The sequence below is a fragment of the Trachurus trachurus genome (assembly GCF_905171665.1).
Source record: "Trachurus trachurus genome assembly, chromosome: 7".
NCBI classification, from domain to species: Eukaryota; Metazoa; Chordata; class Actinopteri; order Carangiformes; family Carangidae; genus Trachurus; species Trachurus trachurus.
This window is the reverse complement of record NC_139901.1, coordinates 9,519,845-9,537,189: the sequence shown is the minus strand read 5'-3', so window position 1 is coordinate 9,537,189 and position 17,345 is coordinate 9,519,845. Positions and strand designations below refer to the sequence as shown.

At 43.2% G+C, this 17,345-nt stretch overlaps 1 protein-coding gene across 6 annotated transcripts in view; it reads left to right on the top strand.

Moving 5' to 3' along the window:
• tns2a (tensin 2a) overlaps window positions 1-17,345 on the top strand; it is a 50,713-nt gene that overhangs the window by 22,553 nt on the left and 10,815 nt on the right. For 5 of the 6 annotated variants that reach the window (XM_083974933.1, XM_083974931.1, XM_083974935.1 and 2 more), the window contains 12 exons: window positions 7,884-7,922; window positions 8,347-8,388; window positions 9,313-9,362; window positions 9,834-10,017; window positions 10,289-10,339; window positions 10,429-10,551; window positions 12,059-12,123; window positions 12,582-12,665; window positions 13,980-14,092; window positions 14,975-15,035; window positions 15,368-15,443; window positions 15,764-15,893. In XM_083974933.1, the coding sequence (XP_083831059.1) occupies window positions 7,884-7,922; window positions 8,347-8,388; window positions 9,313-9,362; window positions 9,834-10,017; window positions 10,289-10,339; window positions 10,429-10,551; window positions 12,059-12,123; window positions 12,582-12,665; window positions 13,980-14,092; window positions 14,975-15,035; window positions 15,368-15,443; window positions 15,764-15,893 (1,018 nt within the window). The remainder of the gene's footprint in view (window positions 1-7,883; window positions 7,923-8,346; window positions 8,389-9,312; window positions 9,363-9,833; window positions 10,018-10,288; window positions 10,340-10,428; window positions 10,552-12,058; window positions 12,124-12,581; window positions 12,666-13,979; window positions 14,093-14,974; window positions 15,036-15,367; window positions 15,444-15,763; window positions 15,894-17,345) is intronic. The other variant, XM_083974932.1, reaches the window with a different exon arrangement.

The following is a 17,345-nucleotide window of genomic DNA, read 5'->3' as shown; positions in this document are numbered from 1 at the left end:
TTCAACTCCTTGTAACTAATGATACTGATCTATAACAAAGTGTAACATCTGGCTCCACCAGATGTGTGCCTGTGACTAATGGGTTATTCCCATCTTCTTGTCTTCTCATCTCTTTCATTTTGTGTCCTGTCAGTTTGTTAAATTCATCTCCCCGGGCCTAAACGAGAAGATAAGCAGAAGAAAGAAAAAAAAATCAGACAGACAACAAAGACTCTCACCACAGGGTCATATTGTTTGTGAGCTGTGGCGTGCTACATAAAAAGATGGGCCTGAAGCAAATTACTGACAATACACAATGCCTGTCTGAAGAATGTGGATGTCTTTTTGTGCGGATGGTAAACACTGTTTAGGTTGCAAATATAGAAAAAAGTAGGGGGTGTTGCGCTTTTGGGAATCGAGTCACAAGGGATGAATGACGGCTCACAAGGGAGTGAAGATCTGTAATAACGCTCTGTGCTTGTTGGTTCACAAGAGATTTTTTTTTTCCCCATTGTTGATCGCTCCCAAATCTCATCCCAGCCCATATCTCCCCGCTTTGTTTATTTACCCACGTTTATTTTTGTCCGGATTTGAGCTTTGGGTCCATGTTTGGCCTGAGGCGAAGGGTAAAGCTGGATGGATGGATGAGAAACACTGCTGTGCATCAGCCTCAGCCTTCCTTCCTACCTACAAAAAACCTCTGCACAAGCAACATGTGCGCACTCCTGTTTGTGTTTTCCATCTGCATTATTTGGTGAATATATCATGTAGTCATAACTGTTGACCCCCAAGCTCCATAGCAGGGATTTGCTTCCCACCCGGTCATTAAAGCTCCACCACAGGGACCCATGTGACCTGCGATGTGTTCGGCCTCCCTCTCAGCTGCTTGGAGCGAAAACCAAACCGGCGTGAGACAGACACCCTTTTCTTTTCCTTTTGGGGTCAAAAGAAAGTGTGGGAATGAGAGACAAGCCAAAGAAAGAAAAAATGTGTCGAACAGTGAGAAGAAATCAGATCAACACTTTGTTAGCTGGCCTCACACATCGAAAAAGACCTAAAAGTGTGAAACGGGGCTCCTAGGTATAGGGGATAGACATATTTCACCCATAGGTGTTGTTTTTGCTTAGTTATGGCCTTGAAGTCCTCCCTTGGGTAATGCTGGGTGCTTTCTGGTTTTCTCATGAAGTCCACCTTGTCATGATTAAGAGGCATCAGACATGTGGGGTACATTTGAAGGATAGTTATACATCTAAGCCAAGTAACTCTCAGAACTGCCATAAAACGAGTCTGTAGGTCTGAGCGAAGCAGAGACCATCTGCATCTTTTGACTGCCAGACGTACATAAAACACACACAAAAAAGGTTTGAGTTAGTCTAAACATTAAGTTTATGTTAAGGTGCATGGAGTTCACAAAAGATGGCGTAATGCAAGAAACTCCATGGCTTTGGACGTCTCACTAGACAGGACTTATAAAACAGATACATTTAATTGCAAGAGCGTGATAAGCTGTACAGTGGTAACCATTATAGAAATCCTCCCCCAAAGCCTGCATATAATCCACATGACAAACAAGTTTCCAAATGATTTCTTTTCGGGCAGCGTTCCAGTCCAACAGCAGACAGCTAACGTCTACGAAAGTCGGATTTCAATCATCTTGTGAGACGTTGTTCCTCTAACCCTCCCAAAGCAGCATTTAAAACACTCACTGTTACACAGAGTGGCCAGAAGCAAAGGTTAAGGTTGACAAAGCCCAGTCCTGACAAACACAAGACATACATTCATTGCATACTGTACGTTGAACCTTCGTCTATATGGAATTTGAACCATGACAGAAAACAGGTGTAAGACATGAGCAACATGTTCTGTCTCTATCTCTTTAAGCTCTTGGCAAACGTGGGGAACATTTCCCTGAGGCTAATTAATCAGAGCAGCTGCTCGAGAGGAGGGGTAACTGTCAAATTAGCGCCGCGGTAGCTGCTGAACATCCTTTGTCCTTTTTATAATCTCATGTGTCTGCACTGTGTCGTTGAGTCAGTTGTCATGGACGCTGACATACCTGTTTGCATCATCGTTAGCCCTGTAATCAGAGAGGGTGGGTCACTCTTAAGACGTCACAGCGTTCTGTTCGCTTCAAGGCCCCCCTGCATTCTTGTCTAGCTCGCTCGCTGATGGTGATGATGAAAGCACACAAGGTCACAGCCAGCATCGGCTTTCACTGCTGATTTGCTGCGGCTTTCATCAATGCCCTCTGATTGGCTCTCCCCGGGGAGCTTAAGGAATGGGGGCACTATTAAGCCTAGGGCTAACCATCAAAGGACATGCTGCATAAGTGCTGCGTTCATATGTAATCAAGGAGCAGGATCTTGACCAGAGTCTTGAACTTTTGCAACAGTTTGCTTTGCTCACAGATGGAGGAACTTACTTATGTTTCCTTTCTGCACGAGCTGATACTGTTTAATTCATCTTCCTGATTTCACGTTTTTCTTTTAGAATAGCAAAGATGTCTGTTGAGGGGACAAAGATTTTAATCTAATATTTCCATAGACTTCATGGTCATTGTTGCGTCTTCCCACAAAATACTTAAAGGGACAACAAGGAGTTTTGGAAAGCGAAGTGTTTTCATACTACATTTACCATGAGCCTCCGCGCGCACGGTGAAATTCTTGGACCGGCGCAAGACGGACGTCTTGCTAAAAATGTTTTCATTCATCAACAATGAAAGTCGGAGGTTCAAAGAAGATCACATACCATCGTAGTTCCGACCATAAACGGCGATTCGGCAGCGTTATTCCCATGACCCGCCGGGCAGCGTCCGTGAAACCGAAAGTAAGGAAACGCTGGTCGGCTCGCCCAGCATTTCCACCATTAATTAAAATAACAAAATAACGATAGAGACAAAACAATATATTTATTGAAAATGGAGCCATTAACAAGTGTGGGTAACGTAGATTCATCCACATTAATGTGAGACTTTTTTATAACCAAATAGAAACTCCTCGTTGTCCCTTTAACATACATTTCATCCAAGCATTGCCACAGCTAGAGATTTTAAAATTGTAATACACATTATCTGTGAGATCACTAAAGTTACCTTTCACTGTTGGGACAAAATTAAATCTTAGATTTTCCCTTAAGGTTTGCAAAGGGATGGCTGTATGACTGAATTATTGAATAATGTACAAATCCAGGAAAAAGTGAAATGATGGCAACTGAACTTAGTTTTTGATACTTGTAGATGTTTCACTTCTCATCCACTGACGTCACTGGATTAGTGCTTCTGGTTGTTGCAGTGACCGCAGTCGGACTCATTGTGTCACCTTATCCTCGGGAATTAAGGTGGAAATGTCTTCCAAGTTTCTACAAACGGGTGTAGTTGCCTTTGATTCATATTTTCCTGGAGAACCAAGACTGAGCATCTACATAGACAATAATATAAGCGGAGAAGGATCAGTTTGTTTTGTCAATATAAAGCACAGTTTGTTGCATATTTACTGGTAGTTTGAATTTTGCCTGTGATGTAGGGGAGAAAATATATTAGAAGGACAATCAGCTAATCAGTCACATATGTTATCGACATAAACAGGATAATTGCCGTCATTCACAGTCGCAGGCTCCCTCCAAATGTTTGCATCACATTGGCTACTACCTCGCTCCAAGAGTGAGCCCTCTCAGAGCCTGCCGCTCTGGAGCCATGTGCTGAGAGGAGTGGGTCGTGTATTATCCATTAGCTGTCTTGTTCTGCTTTGATGGATCAAAGAGCATGTAAAGAGCTGGAGGAGCTGCTGCAGCAAAACAAAACAGGCGGAGAGGAAGAGGACAAAGGGCTGGCAGACGGAGATGGAGAGAAGAGGGCAGGGAAAGGGGATGGGGATGGGGGGAGGAAGGTTGGGGTGGGGAGATGGAGGAGAGGGTCACAGAGGTCAGGGATCTCTGAAGGTGGCCAGCTGGACCCACCTGAAAGGAGGCAAGGGGAAGGGAAATGAGGAGCAGTGTTTTACGGAGAGGTCAAAATGTACAGAGAAGAAGTAATGTGCATATTGATATTTGTAGCTTTGACATATTGGTCATGCTGCCTCTCTTCAGCTGCTGTGTTTGGTGTTTCCTTTAGATCAGTTTAGACATGCAGCAAGCACTTGAATGCAGAGCAAGTCAGGACAAGCCAGCTAGTCCTGGGCCTGTCTTTTTCAAGGATATTTGGTTACTGATGGACACGGGGGATCAAACCTGTGACCTTCCTGGTTTTAAGACCAGTTTCAAGGCCGTGAAGACGAGACAATAACAGCGGAGGCTCGAATGGAAGAGCGCAGGGGCCGAAATGACTTGGAGAAACCTGGAGGGAGGAAAACAAACAGGAAAGTGTTTTGCTAGAAACAGATTACAGAAGAAAGGGAAAAGGAAAGAAAGAGGAAGGAAATATTGGGTTCGAGAGAAGCAGGGGACGGAGGATAAACAAAGGAATAAAGAAAGAAAGAGTAATACTGAGGAAAAATCAAGTGAGGCACAAGACGACAAAACAGGAGGATAGCAAAAGCAGAGGTGAAGAAGGATGGAAAAAGATGGGGAACAAGTGTGGGGAGAGGACAGAAAGTAAGTTATAGATAGAGATTAGGCAAGCGAGGCAAGAGGGATGAAAGAAGAAGGAGAGAGATGGGTGGAGGTCTATTAGCAGGAAGTTTGTGCGTAAGCGTTGGCCCAAGGAGCTGGAATCTGGGCTGATGTGTTTGTTCTGGCTTAGGGGGCTGCCCTCAGCAGGCCCCTCTGCTGGGCACAGGGAGAGAGGGATGTAGAGGAATACATGGAGGAAAAGATTAGGAAAAAGAATGGGTCAGTGGGCAGCGTGACAGCATCAGCCCAGGTAAAGCCCGACTCAGGCGCGCTGCTTTCAGAAAGGGCTGCGCAGTCAGACTCTGGGTAACCGCGGCCATAACAACTGGAAATTTGAAACACGGACTCTTTGAATCCTGGACTATTTCCAGGATTGGCAGAGGGAGAAGAAACTGGAGAAACTGGAACCAGTGGATAACTCCAGAAGGTTTTAATTCCTCTTGTTAGAAGCCAGTTCAATTTCTGCATTTTCCAGCAATACCATCAGATTTCATAATGAGTTTTGTGGCTTTCACTGAACATTCTGCGCACATCCAGCCCTGTAAAGCAAGTGAACCAACCCAATAACATACAGTATTTTACCAAACCTCTCAAGTTGTTTCAGGACTGTCCCATTTTACATTCTCCCTTTTTCTGGCTTCAATATTCTTCCACAATTTTGTAAGTTAAAGTACACAAAGGCTTTAAAAGACCGTGGACAGAAATCTGTGTAGCAGAGGCCAAGAAATCCTGACTTTTGTACCACCTTTGGGAGATTTTGGACCAGCATGTTAGACGCCAAACGAGGAAATATCTTTTTAAAGGCATGGGATTGATTTATTGAAGCTGAGACCGATTACAGTAGAAGAAAAAGAGAGGGATAGAGGCATTTGACTGGTGCAGGAAGGAAGTAATTGGTTGCCAAGCCATGATAGTTGGGAATGTAGGATTGTTTAGCAGAGTGACATAAGTAGGGTATGAGATGTAACGTTCTGCACCCCCCCCCCCCCCAAAAAAAAAATAAAATAAAATAAGATCCAGTCCTAAGACCACAAGCCTGAGCCACAGTTTTATCATGGAAGATGAGATTCATGTGTCACTGCAGAGTCACGTACTGTTTTTTTTTTTTTTTATGTGCTACTTAGACAATGCATTGTTTCACATGCTCTGTTATATGGCCAGAGGGAAGTCAGAAAAAAAAAATAGACCATCATCATCATCACCCACTCCAAACCTGTCTGGTCAGGAACTTGGTTCAGGCCTCTGAATGAAAAGCGACCAAAACACAGGATAAAGATTTGAGATCCATTTCCCAACAGAGATGGAAATAAACATTAATTCTGGGAGTGAGTCATACGGGAACATTGTTGTCCAGTTAGTCGCTTGATAACCGATGTTCAACCTGAACCTGTTTCCTGTGGCTCCTGTCAAACACGCAAGTCCTGATTTAGCTCGTTATCTGCTCCCCTGCCTTCCTGTTGATGTCTGTGGTTACGTACGAAGCAACGGTAAGAAACCTGAAGAACTAAGGAAAGAGGGAAAGATTAACATTAACTGTGCGACACACACACACACACACACTGCTGTGGCACACCCCCCAGGTTCAGGGCCTGTGTAACTTCCTTTTTGTGCACAATGAGATATACACAAGTCCTTGCCCTTTTCCTGTATCCAAATAAACAATCCAAAAAGGGCTATGTAGCGGGAACGTGCGTGTGTGAGGGTACACGTGTGTGTGTGTGTGTGTGTGTGTCTCCGTGTATTACGTAAGCATGACTGTGGAACTCAGCCCCCCTTCATTAGGGCTGCTGTTCAGCTCCTGCTTCCTTCGGCCACAGTTCACTGACCTGTAGGCCCATAACAGACATGGGAATCAGATGTGTCACTCTGTATGTGTGCGTTTCTGTCTCACTGCTCCTCCAGCTGTGTCGCTCTCTGTATTTGGCCTCCACATACTTCACATTTCGTAAACACGCTCTCAAACTGCTTAGAAGTACATAGTGTTTACTTGGCACTTATGTGTATCTAAGTAGTTGCACTGATGCTATTTAGTCTCTACTCATCATCATTTGGCTCTTAAACGTGTTGCTCTCCTCCCTCTGTCTGGCCTCAACAAGTTGTCTGATAGTGGTGCAAAAATGTCTTTTATCTCGCAGTAGCTGACAACTGAGGTTAAAATGTCATTATATTTTGGGAATAACACATTCCTGCACAGCTATTCAGATAAATTCACTTGTAGTTGTTGATGAATGGCAAAAAAACCTTTGAAAATAAAATAATTATCTTATTACTTCATTTCTATGTGTAAGATTCGCCCCTGTGCATTGTGTTAAGGACAGAAATGAATGGCTACAGCATTTAGCCAGTTGTCTTGCTACATATTTGACACGCTTTTTAAGGGAACATGATTCAAATGGCTTTCTTGCTTGTTGAAAAACACTCTCATGTCTGTCTGCGCTGCAACCGTAGCTTAAAGACTGTCAGCAAAGGAAGTTAGGGAAACGGCAAACAGTGGTTCTGTCCCCAACATGCTCACTCTACATTATCCCTCACATATTAGTGTGGTGTCAATGTTTTCATCTGCCTCCTGATACGCAAGTATCTAAGTGCATTCTCCACACTGTTAACCCTTTGTTAAAGCAGAAGTAAGTGGTCCGGTCGTTTTCGCTAATGCTGCGTTCCAGGCAGGCTTTTGAAATCGTAAATTACAGCTTCAAGTCACAACTTACGACTTTGTAGCGTTCCAGGCAACCCACTCGTGTTTTTCCGACCTGTTTTACCGTTGAAAGTCACTATAACGGCCACTCGTAACTTCCGACCGGTGAACTCGTACCAGATCGAACTGGTACGACTTCACGGTCGGAAAAATACGAGTTTCCTTGAACGCACCATAACAGTCCTCGTCCCTACGTCGCCACATTCACGGCGTCCCTTGGCTGCACACACAGCCCCGCATGCCGTTCTCTCTCCTCATTGGATAAAAACTGTAGGATACGATAAATGTTTTCTCCTCGGCTCAGAGCAGAGCAGAGTGACTGACAGACCCGTGATTCAGACCAAACACTCTATGTAAGTGATTGCTGTCGGAAGATATAACTATTTAAGACTTATATTAACACAAATATATCACTTACTTCTGCTTTAAGGTGAACCTCAGATTCAATAACTACTGTCTATATCTCCATCTATATCTTATTGTCTGCGGAAGCATTTGTCCTTAATCATCTCAGAGCTTTCCACCCTTCCCTGTGTCCTGAAGCCAAAAAAAGGAAGTTTGTGTGTGCATTGTGTTGACGTGTGGCTCTCTGTGTGTGTTCCAGGTGACCTCTGCATGCATCCCAGTGCCCTCCAATGATCTGGTAAGTCCCACTCATTCACCCATTTCTTCCCCCACTTTGTCTATCCGTAGTTACGAGGTATGGCTTCCCAAAGAAACCACCGTATGGTTTCCTACTGGTTGAATTCCTCCTGGGAAGCCAAGCCCTCAGCCCGGTTTGAGCTCAGTCCATTCCTGGAGCGCTGCAGCATTCCAGCCCAGGGAGAAAACAAAATAGTTGATGTTGCTATAGGAAGTAGTAATGTTTATCCATTAGAGAGTCTGTTTGTTTAATTAACTCTCCTTTCCTTCCTCTGTATCCCCTCCTCCTCTCGTCTTTTCTCCCCTCCCTCTCACCTCCTCTCAACCTCCCCCCTTTGCCCCACTTCCTCTCACCATCCTTCCCTTCACACCCTCCCTCTCCCCTCTTCTCCTTTATCTCGTCACCGCTCCTTCCTCGCATCCAGCAGCGTAGAGGGACCGCTCCTTCTCGACACGCCCAGCACCTGGTGAGCACAACTTGAGCCTCCATCCTCTCTCTTTGTCCTCTTCCTCCTCCTTTTTTCCTTCGTCTTCACACTCGGTGTCCCCAGCGTCAAAGGCTGTCTCTGTCTTGGAAATTTCCAAACCTGTCAGGGTTGAGCTTTTTTGATTTATCATGTACTCAACAATCCAAACTCAGAGCAATGCCAGACATGCGAGTCCCTATGAAAATAAAACAAATCCTGACATCTGTGACCTCCGAGGCCTGTGTTGTTCATTTAATACCCCAAAGTCCTGCAAATTTAAAGGATTCTTCCCCTCGGGAACCTGAATATGCTCAGCAGAGTAAATGTCGATAATGAGACATGTCATGATGGTGTAGATAGGTAAAATCATGGTTTCTAAATGTGATGTCTACTGGAGAGCTAGACTGAAAAATGTAGTGACTGAGTTTGATGGGGAAGACATTATTTTTGCAGGTGTTCTGTCACGGCCCAGAGCTGTAGACAAATAACATGTTTAGATGTTAAAAGTCAGGGGGACCACCGGATCCAAATCGTCCTCTGTAGACTGTACATGTCTGCACGGACTCTCATGGCAGTCGATCAAACACTGGATCAAGGTGGTGAACTGCCCGATTGTTACAGTGGGTCCCAGAAGTCTGATACCACTTGTGGGGGGGGAGTGGCCTCAGACTCTTGGACCTCTCTGTATAAACATGAATGAGCAGCATTTTAACATTTTAAATGTTTTTGGCTTCCTTGAGGAGCATAAAAGAAAGAATTTGGCGAACTAGTGGAAAGCCCTGAAGTGGACGGTTTTTAAACAGATGGATAAAACTGACTGGCCATTGTTAGGTGGAAGCATTAGTGGCACATTATATAGACTGTGGTGGTCAATGATACTGGATCCATTTGAATTGTTTGTTTGTGTGTGTTTTTATTCGACAGGGCTCCACCAAGTCTCTGACTTATACCAAACAGAGAAACACCTTGCCAAGGTAAAGGTCACCTGAGTCACTTCTCCTACTGTACATCACTTTGTGTTACTGAAGCATTTCCTACAACAAAAAAAATCATTTAAAACAAACCAAGGCCATGTGTTTCCTCACTGGCACTGCTCAGCCATTTGTTTCTTTGCTTCTGCTTTCTCTCACTTGTTCATTCTTTCCATATTCAGTGTCAAGAGCAACTCAGCTTTTAATTTGACCTACATGTCACACCACACACCGTATCCAGTTTCTCCCTTTTGTCTCTCCTCCTCCTCCTCCTCTCCGTGCATCCATCCACAAGTTTCATTTGAGTGTATGAAGCAGCAGAATCATGTTGAGCTGCCACAAACAATCTGAATTACCTCTCGTATTTTGACCAGTGTCCACCTTGTTCTCCACGTCTCTCTGCGTGACCACCTAACCTTTGCTCCCTCCCCCCCCCCCCCCTCCCTTGTCCTTCCTTCTCTGTTTTTCCTCCAGGAGCTTCAGCGTGGACCGAGTGATGGAGAGAGTGATGGAGCGCCACTACGACTTCGACCTGACCTACATCACCGAGAGGATCATCTCCGTCTTCTTCCCCCCGAAGCTGGAGGAGCAGAGGTACCGGCTCAACCTGAAGGAGGTGGCCGCCATGCTCAAGTCCAAGCATCAGGACAAATTTCTGGTGAGTCAGCTGGCAGGTAGTAATTACAGCAGCTGTAACGGGATGTCATGTACTTCCTCTGTGGTCTTTGTTGCGGCGGGTGATTGTACCTCCTCCCTCAGCTGCAGATGCACAGAGACAATACTGTATGTCTTAATATATGGCATCAAGAAGCCACAGAATACACCGAGCAACCCGCAAATTAGCAGTCTGCTTTTTTCTGTCACACACCCATCATAAAAATAACTGAAATGATGACTCGGCACAGTGATGAACTTCTTCTCTGTTCCAGCTCCTGAATCTTTCCGAGAGGCGCCACGATATCACACGGCTAAATCCAAAGGTAGAGCCTTTTTTTTTCGTAGTAATTCTTGGTGTTGAGGATTCAGTTTGCATCCTTTTAATTTCTCCTCCGTCTCCATCCACCTCCAGGTTCATGACTTTGGCTGGCCTGACCTCCACGCCCCACCGCTGGATAAGATCTGTGCCATATGTAAGGCCATGGAGACGTGGTTGACCTCCGACCCTCAGCACGTGGTGGTCCTCCACTGCAAGGTCAGAGTTCAGGGGGCCAGCAGGGTTTTTCAGACGGATGTCCAACTGTTTCCCAGGCTCTAAACTGAGCTAGTGTTATTATAGAGAGGTCGAAGCAAATGTTAGTGCTGGAGCTACTTTTTACTGATGCACATTTTATAGTGACAAGTGTAAAATAACAATTGAAAAATAATAATAATAATAATATATACATATTTTATCTTAAAGTGTCATGTTAGTATTCAATATAAAGTCATAGACAGGAGGACACAGTAGACAAAAAAGGATCAGTAAGTGGTGCCTGATTTTAAAGAAAGAAACAAACTTGCTTCTCAGTAACATGTCTATGATTCTGACATTGAGGAAGTTGTAACAGGTGAATTATCCATACTGTGTTTTAACAGTGGATCATATCCATATGTCTGTCTATCAGTCATGTGTTTCAGATTTGAGAAAGTCTGGAAAGTAGCAAAATCAATGTGAAATTGGAGTGAATACAATTTCTTTCTGGGATGTAGGGCAGTAGAAGTATAAAACACCCTAAATACGAAGAGGTACTACATTAAAACAATATTGTAGGCATGCTCACATGCTTTAACTGCTATTTTGTAAAAACTGTAATGGTAATTCTAGTAACCATGTGCAAGCATTTACATGTGTAAGCAGCAATACACATTTCCATGGAGTATTTCGGGTATAAAATGCAATATATAAAGATAAAGCAGTTAAAACATAACTTTCCAAAAACCAAAATTGCAGAGTGCATACTATAATTCAATAAAATGTTTCCACCTTTGCCACAAAATTAGCCAATTCAATTTGGATCAGACTCTCTCAACGAAAACGTTTAACTTCCACACTGACACGCGTCATTTAGAGACTCATTAATGCCGTCGGTTCAGGAAAAGCGGCTGCAATTTGAACGTTTCCACCGCTACCAAACAGTGACCGACCAACACTGAGGGGCAACCGAGCTCCCACGGCTTGTCTGGATGTTTTATTTATTGGTTTTGGTCAGGAGAGTTTAAATACTAAAACCAGACTACTTCTGAGGTCTGCTGACTTTCCACAACATTCCAGCTACAGGCTCTTCTGTTCCCAGCTGCAGATCACGCCAGGGTTGGGGAATAAACAAGTTTTTGTCAATGAAGAATCTGTCATTGAGAGATAGACTGAGCGAAACAAGCTTTAATTTGTACTCGGGTGTGTAGGTGCAGCCTTCTTACTGATATCTTGAAGGGAGGGGGGGGGTCACATTAGGAATTTGAAGGAGGAATGTCTGAGGAATGTGTCAGATACTACAGACCGCCTGGTGTGAAAAAAACACCAGGGAGCTTTTTAATTTGAACTCATACTGCTTGATCTCATCTCTATTGAACTGTTGTCTCTTTAAAAAAAAAACCTCCAGTTAAGACTGCCAGGTCTTTGAGATTGTGGAAATCAGCTGTCTTAATGTAAAACCACAATGCCCGAGGATGCAATCAGCATATCATGATTCTGTCCTTGTTGTTCCCTCTACCTCCAACAGGGCAACAAAGGGAAAACAGGCGTCATTATTGCAGCCTACATGCACTACAGCAAGATCTCTGCAGGGTGAGTATGTGTGTGTGTGTGTGTGTGTGTGTGTGAGTGTGTGAGGCATCCAAACCCACAATCTGACATTTTCTTGTTCATCAGAATATCCACACATGGAACACATTAAAGATTATTAAACTGACGTGCAAAAACATATTGGATTTATATTTGACTACTCAAAATGTGCATGCCAAATATGTTTAAAAACGTATTACACCAGCGTCTGAATGTGTTCTAATTCAAGTATTGTATATGCAGCAAAACGATTTCCATTCAGACTCTGTTGATAAGTCGTTTGATTAATTAAGCCCCGTGGATTTCACATAGGAACAGTGGAAACTGGTTTCATCCTGTGGCCAGTGCCAGCTGTATCCTCTCCATGTACTTTCTGGCATCTAGAGAGTCTGGTGCAAGTCCCATGGTGGAAACTGTTGGCTGAAAGCGTCTGTGTGTGTGTGTGTGCTTTTATTTTGCAGAGCGGATCAGGCTCTCAGTACTCTGGCCATGAGGAAGTTCTGTGAAGATAAGGTGTCCCCTTCCCTCCAGCCATCCCAAAACAGGTAGAGGCCACGAGGTGATCTGAGGGGAAATTTGGATGGAGGGGAGGTGCAGTGGTGGTCGAGGATATCCCACATCCTAGCTGGAGTTATTAAATGCATCCCCCCTGCATCCTATTTAAGGGGAATGAAAGGGAAAACAGCTTTTACCTCGGAGCTCCTCATATGTCCAACTGCTGGGTCTGATTTATTTTTAACCTAGTGCTTAGTCTCTTTTCACAGACGACATTTTGGCATGTGACAGACGGAACAAAACTAATGTCGACTGTAATCCATTTAGTTCAGTCTCAGGGTCATGGTGTTGTTTATGCTGACTCACTGTCACACTGACATAACTTAAGAGGGAACTTGAATAGAACATAATATTCATTGTCAATGTTATATGTAAGTGTTCTTTTCATACTAAGACAAGCCAAAAGGTCTGCTGTGGAAAAAAGTCCATGGAACAAAAAGTATTATAAATGACCCATCCTCTTTTTATTGCACTGTAAAAAAAAAAAAAAACATTGACGCAGACTAGCATGGATGCTACACAAGGCATATAATTACCAAAGATAATAGGAAAATCAATGGTCTGACATTGTTATTCTATTACCAAGAGCTAAATAAGAAGCTATTCAGGCTATGAAACAAGACACAATGAGTTGGAGTTCAAGCACTGGGCTTGGCCGTGGGTGTTGGTTTAGCCTAAAATGTGTGAATATGTTTAACACATTTAAGTTAATTGCTGACTACATGTTCAGAAACATACTTTAGAGTGGTGTGGATTTCCTCATCACTTCCTTTGTTGATTGTTCACTTTTATGTGAATTAAATAAACAAGCTATAATTTATATAATTTAGTAAACATTAGAGGTGGATAATCACATTGTCTAACCAAATCTAACCACCTACTGGATGTAGCGTCTTATAGAAATGTAATTTTGTTGTTTGTTTTTTGATAGTTCTTCTAAATCTAAAAAATGTTAGACTTGAACATTCAGACCTACAGTAATCGCACACTGAGATTTATGGCAGCAAACTAGTGTCAAGAAAATGACGAGGCACTCAAGAACTTTCCTGAATCAATTTCAAATGTGACAGAGACAAGAAATATTTCCATACCCAATGGACAGAGTTTAGGAAAAGTGAAATATTTAGACTGAGCTCCAGAACATTTTTCTTAGCGGACAGATGTGCGTTTGCATTTTTCTTCTTTCTTTTAAAAAAAAGGTTTGTTCTTAAGCTCAGTCTACATCTGGTATTCTTATTTTCCATTTTTATCTCTCATGTTTTATCCTGAAGATCTCTCTCACTGTTTCTCCCTCCGTCTCTCAGGTATATCTATTACTTCGGGGGCCTTTTGTCCGGGGCCATCAAGATGAACAGCAGCCCTCTCTTCCTCCACCAAGTTCTCATCCCATCGCTCCCGAACTTCCAGGGTGAAGGAGGTGTGTGTGTCATACATCTGTTTGTTCCTGAAAATCGTATCTACATCCCAGTTCCCTTGTTTGGTTCTTGCTCGATCTTCACACTGCAGTTGATCCGGCTGCTTTGCTATTTTATTGAGCACAAAACGGCAACCTCACAGTAACTCTCAATACAATGAACGAGACAATTTGACAGCTCAACATCTACCAGTTTGAGCTTTGCACCAATGTTTTGCTGCTACAAATCGCTGTGCATCAGGTAGAAACCTTGTTTTAATATGAGATAAATTACTGCCACTTCACTGTTATTGATTTCTACAAATGCTGCGATATTTCACTCATAACCTCATTATCATATAATCATTTTACATGCAAAATATCAGCACATCCAGATGCAAATTATTTATAACTTAGGGATTTTCCTGCTGCCTGTAGAATTGGTAACATGTGCGTCATGTGTATGTGTCACCAGCTCTACTACTCATCAGAAAATTACGTCAAGATGACGTCTTAAAAGAAAACGTTTTTCTTTCTTTCTTTTCTTTTTTCTAAGAGCACAGTGTCTTTTTCATACTAAGACGCAGTTCAGGGAATGGAGGCATCCCACCCCCCCGGCTGTGCCCGTGTTTACAGATAAAATGTATATGTAATGTGATGTTTGTGTTGGCGTGGCGCTCTGACAGGCTTCCCTCCTGACTCAGAGCCACATTACCGACCGCAGCTCTCATAGACGGCCACATTCACCCTCCTCCTCCCACGCACACTCGTCTGTTTATCTTTAATCAGATGATCGAGTCCAGGAGGAGGCGGAGGCGGGTGGGCTGGCTGTCAGCACATTCTTCTATCTCCATGTTGGTAATGTCTTAATTTCTCCCTCGTCTCTCTCTCTCCCTCTGTCTTCAGGTTACTACCCCTTCTTGAAGATCTACCAGGCCATGCAGTTGGTCTACACTTCAGGCATATAGTGAGTCTCTCTGGGTGAAATACGATAAGCCAGCGTGCACTTGTTGGCACTGGGGTATTTTCTTTCACAAGCTGAGGTTTCAGAGTTGACAGAGTTGAGTAATTAAAGAGACGGGATTGAATAAAATTACACAAAGGATGTCTTTTTTTACTTCAGACCAGCTTTTAATTTGTGTCTTCCAACTTATTAAATCTAGAGTATGGCGATTCTCAAGTTTAAACATAATCTGGTTTGTTTGTTTGGTTTGTCCATTTTTTAATCACATACTGTCTCTATCTTGTTTGTTTTGACTTATCTAACAGTCTTGTTTGTGTGCTCTGTGTCGTCCACAGTGACCTTCAGGGCACCGGAGGCAGGCGGCTGTGTGTGACCATCGAACCGGCCCTGCTGCTAAAGGGTGACATCATGGTGAGTCATGTGGGAAGGAAATGACAAACAGGAGGACCCCCTGACATGGGTGGTGTCCCTTAGTAACTAAGGCTTCCATAAACTTATGGAATACTTCACAAAGTAGTAGTGCTGCAAAGGTTTGGTGAAACTGCCATGGCTCATTTCTGAAAAGAAAATTGGTTTTGACATTTTGTTAACAAGAAATCATGATTTGTCTGTTCTGTGGAGGCGACACTCATTATGGGATTAAAAAGCCTTATATTTACCGTTTCAACCTCTCATTACCTCACATGCAGTTTGATGTGTGCCTCCTCTCCCCTCTCTGCCGCCCTCTGCAGGTCAAATGCTACCACAGACGAGCCCAGAGCGCCGACAGAGACACCGTGTTCAGGCTGCAGTTCCACACGTGCACCATCCACGGATCTCAGCTCTGGTTTGGCAAAGGGGAGCTGGACGAAGCTTGTACTGGTAAATTTTATTTAGCTGATCAGAGGTTAAGTAACACAGTGGATGATTTTTGCCAGATGAGGGTTGGAACAAGATTCCAGAGAGTTTGTTGGAGAGAGGACAACTAAGCAAGAGAAAAAAGCCACACATTTTTTAGTCTTGCATCTTTTCTGCATTGGTACTGGAGTATTTTGTTAAACATTAAGGGACAGGGAATGGCTGCAGTTGTGTGTCTGCACTGGATTCACCCGACTCTTCATTTCCTCTCAGCTCTCTGGAGTATTACAGCATCTTTTACCTCATCGTTTTGTTTTGTTTTTTTACTGCAGCATCAGAATCAGCAGGCAGCTGTTTCCCAAGAAAAATCTGTAAAATCCCAATGAACTGACTCTACTCCATAGCAAACAACTTTTAGGATTAGCAAGTAAGCAGCATTGAACATTTAGCAGCTAAAAAGCCAAAATATGTCATTATAGAGATTAAAATTAGTTCAGTACAATAAACTTTATATGTCCCTAGGGAGAGATTGAAAGCCCACATAGAGCAGCTGTTATGAAACACAAAAACAACACACAAATAGAATAAAACAAATCAAGCTAAAGCTAAAACAAATCAACAACAGTGAAAAAGATAACTAATATGATGGGAGAATGGCATCACAAGTGGAAAGATCAGTAAAATGTAAAACATAGTGCAACAGTATCACAAGCAGAGAGGAGCCTTAAAGTCAGCTGACCTGCACTCTGTGTGTATGTAGCTAACATTAGCCACAATGAGCTACTGGTCATACCAGGCTTCAGCTGCAAAAGCCCTCAAATTGCTGAAGTGAGCAAGACTTGACTTGATTTGATTTGTAAAAAGAAGACTGTGAGTCTAGTCTCACTTAAAATGTACATGAACAATTTAGTGTTTATTGCTCCCCTAAAGGTGGATTTAGTTTCATTTTGCACTTTCAGATTATCATTCAGGCACAGTTTGTTAATTGTGGAATCACCAGACACAACTAATGGATATAATTGCAGCTCTTTAAATTGGTATTGTGGGAATGTATTCACAGTGGTTTGACTTGAATAATACCGTGGCTGAAGAAATCCCTAAATAATAGCAGCATAATCCCCGTCCTGGACATAATAACAGTTCTCTGGAGGGCAAGTATCCTGAAAATGAGTTGTACTGTATGCTGGAGTGAGTGTCTCTAACGATCCCTCCGAGAGAGTAGAGGAGGCCTGGTGAGCGCTGGTGTATTCCTTAAGTCCATAATGAATATGCTCATTACTTCATTTCCTCCTCGGTTTCACTTTCCCTGAAATGACAGCACATGTGTAGCTGAGAAGCACGTCTGCAGGGCGAAGGAGGTTGTGCATGTGGTCGTGATTCCATTACACTAAATGAAGCATTACAAATGTACATAAACACACCATTGTTGGTTCATGGAACTTATAAAACATCTGCGGAAGGTATTAGTATATTTGA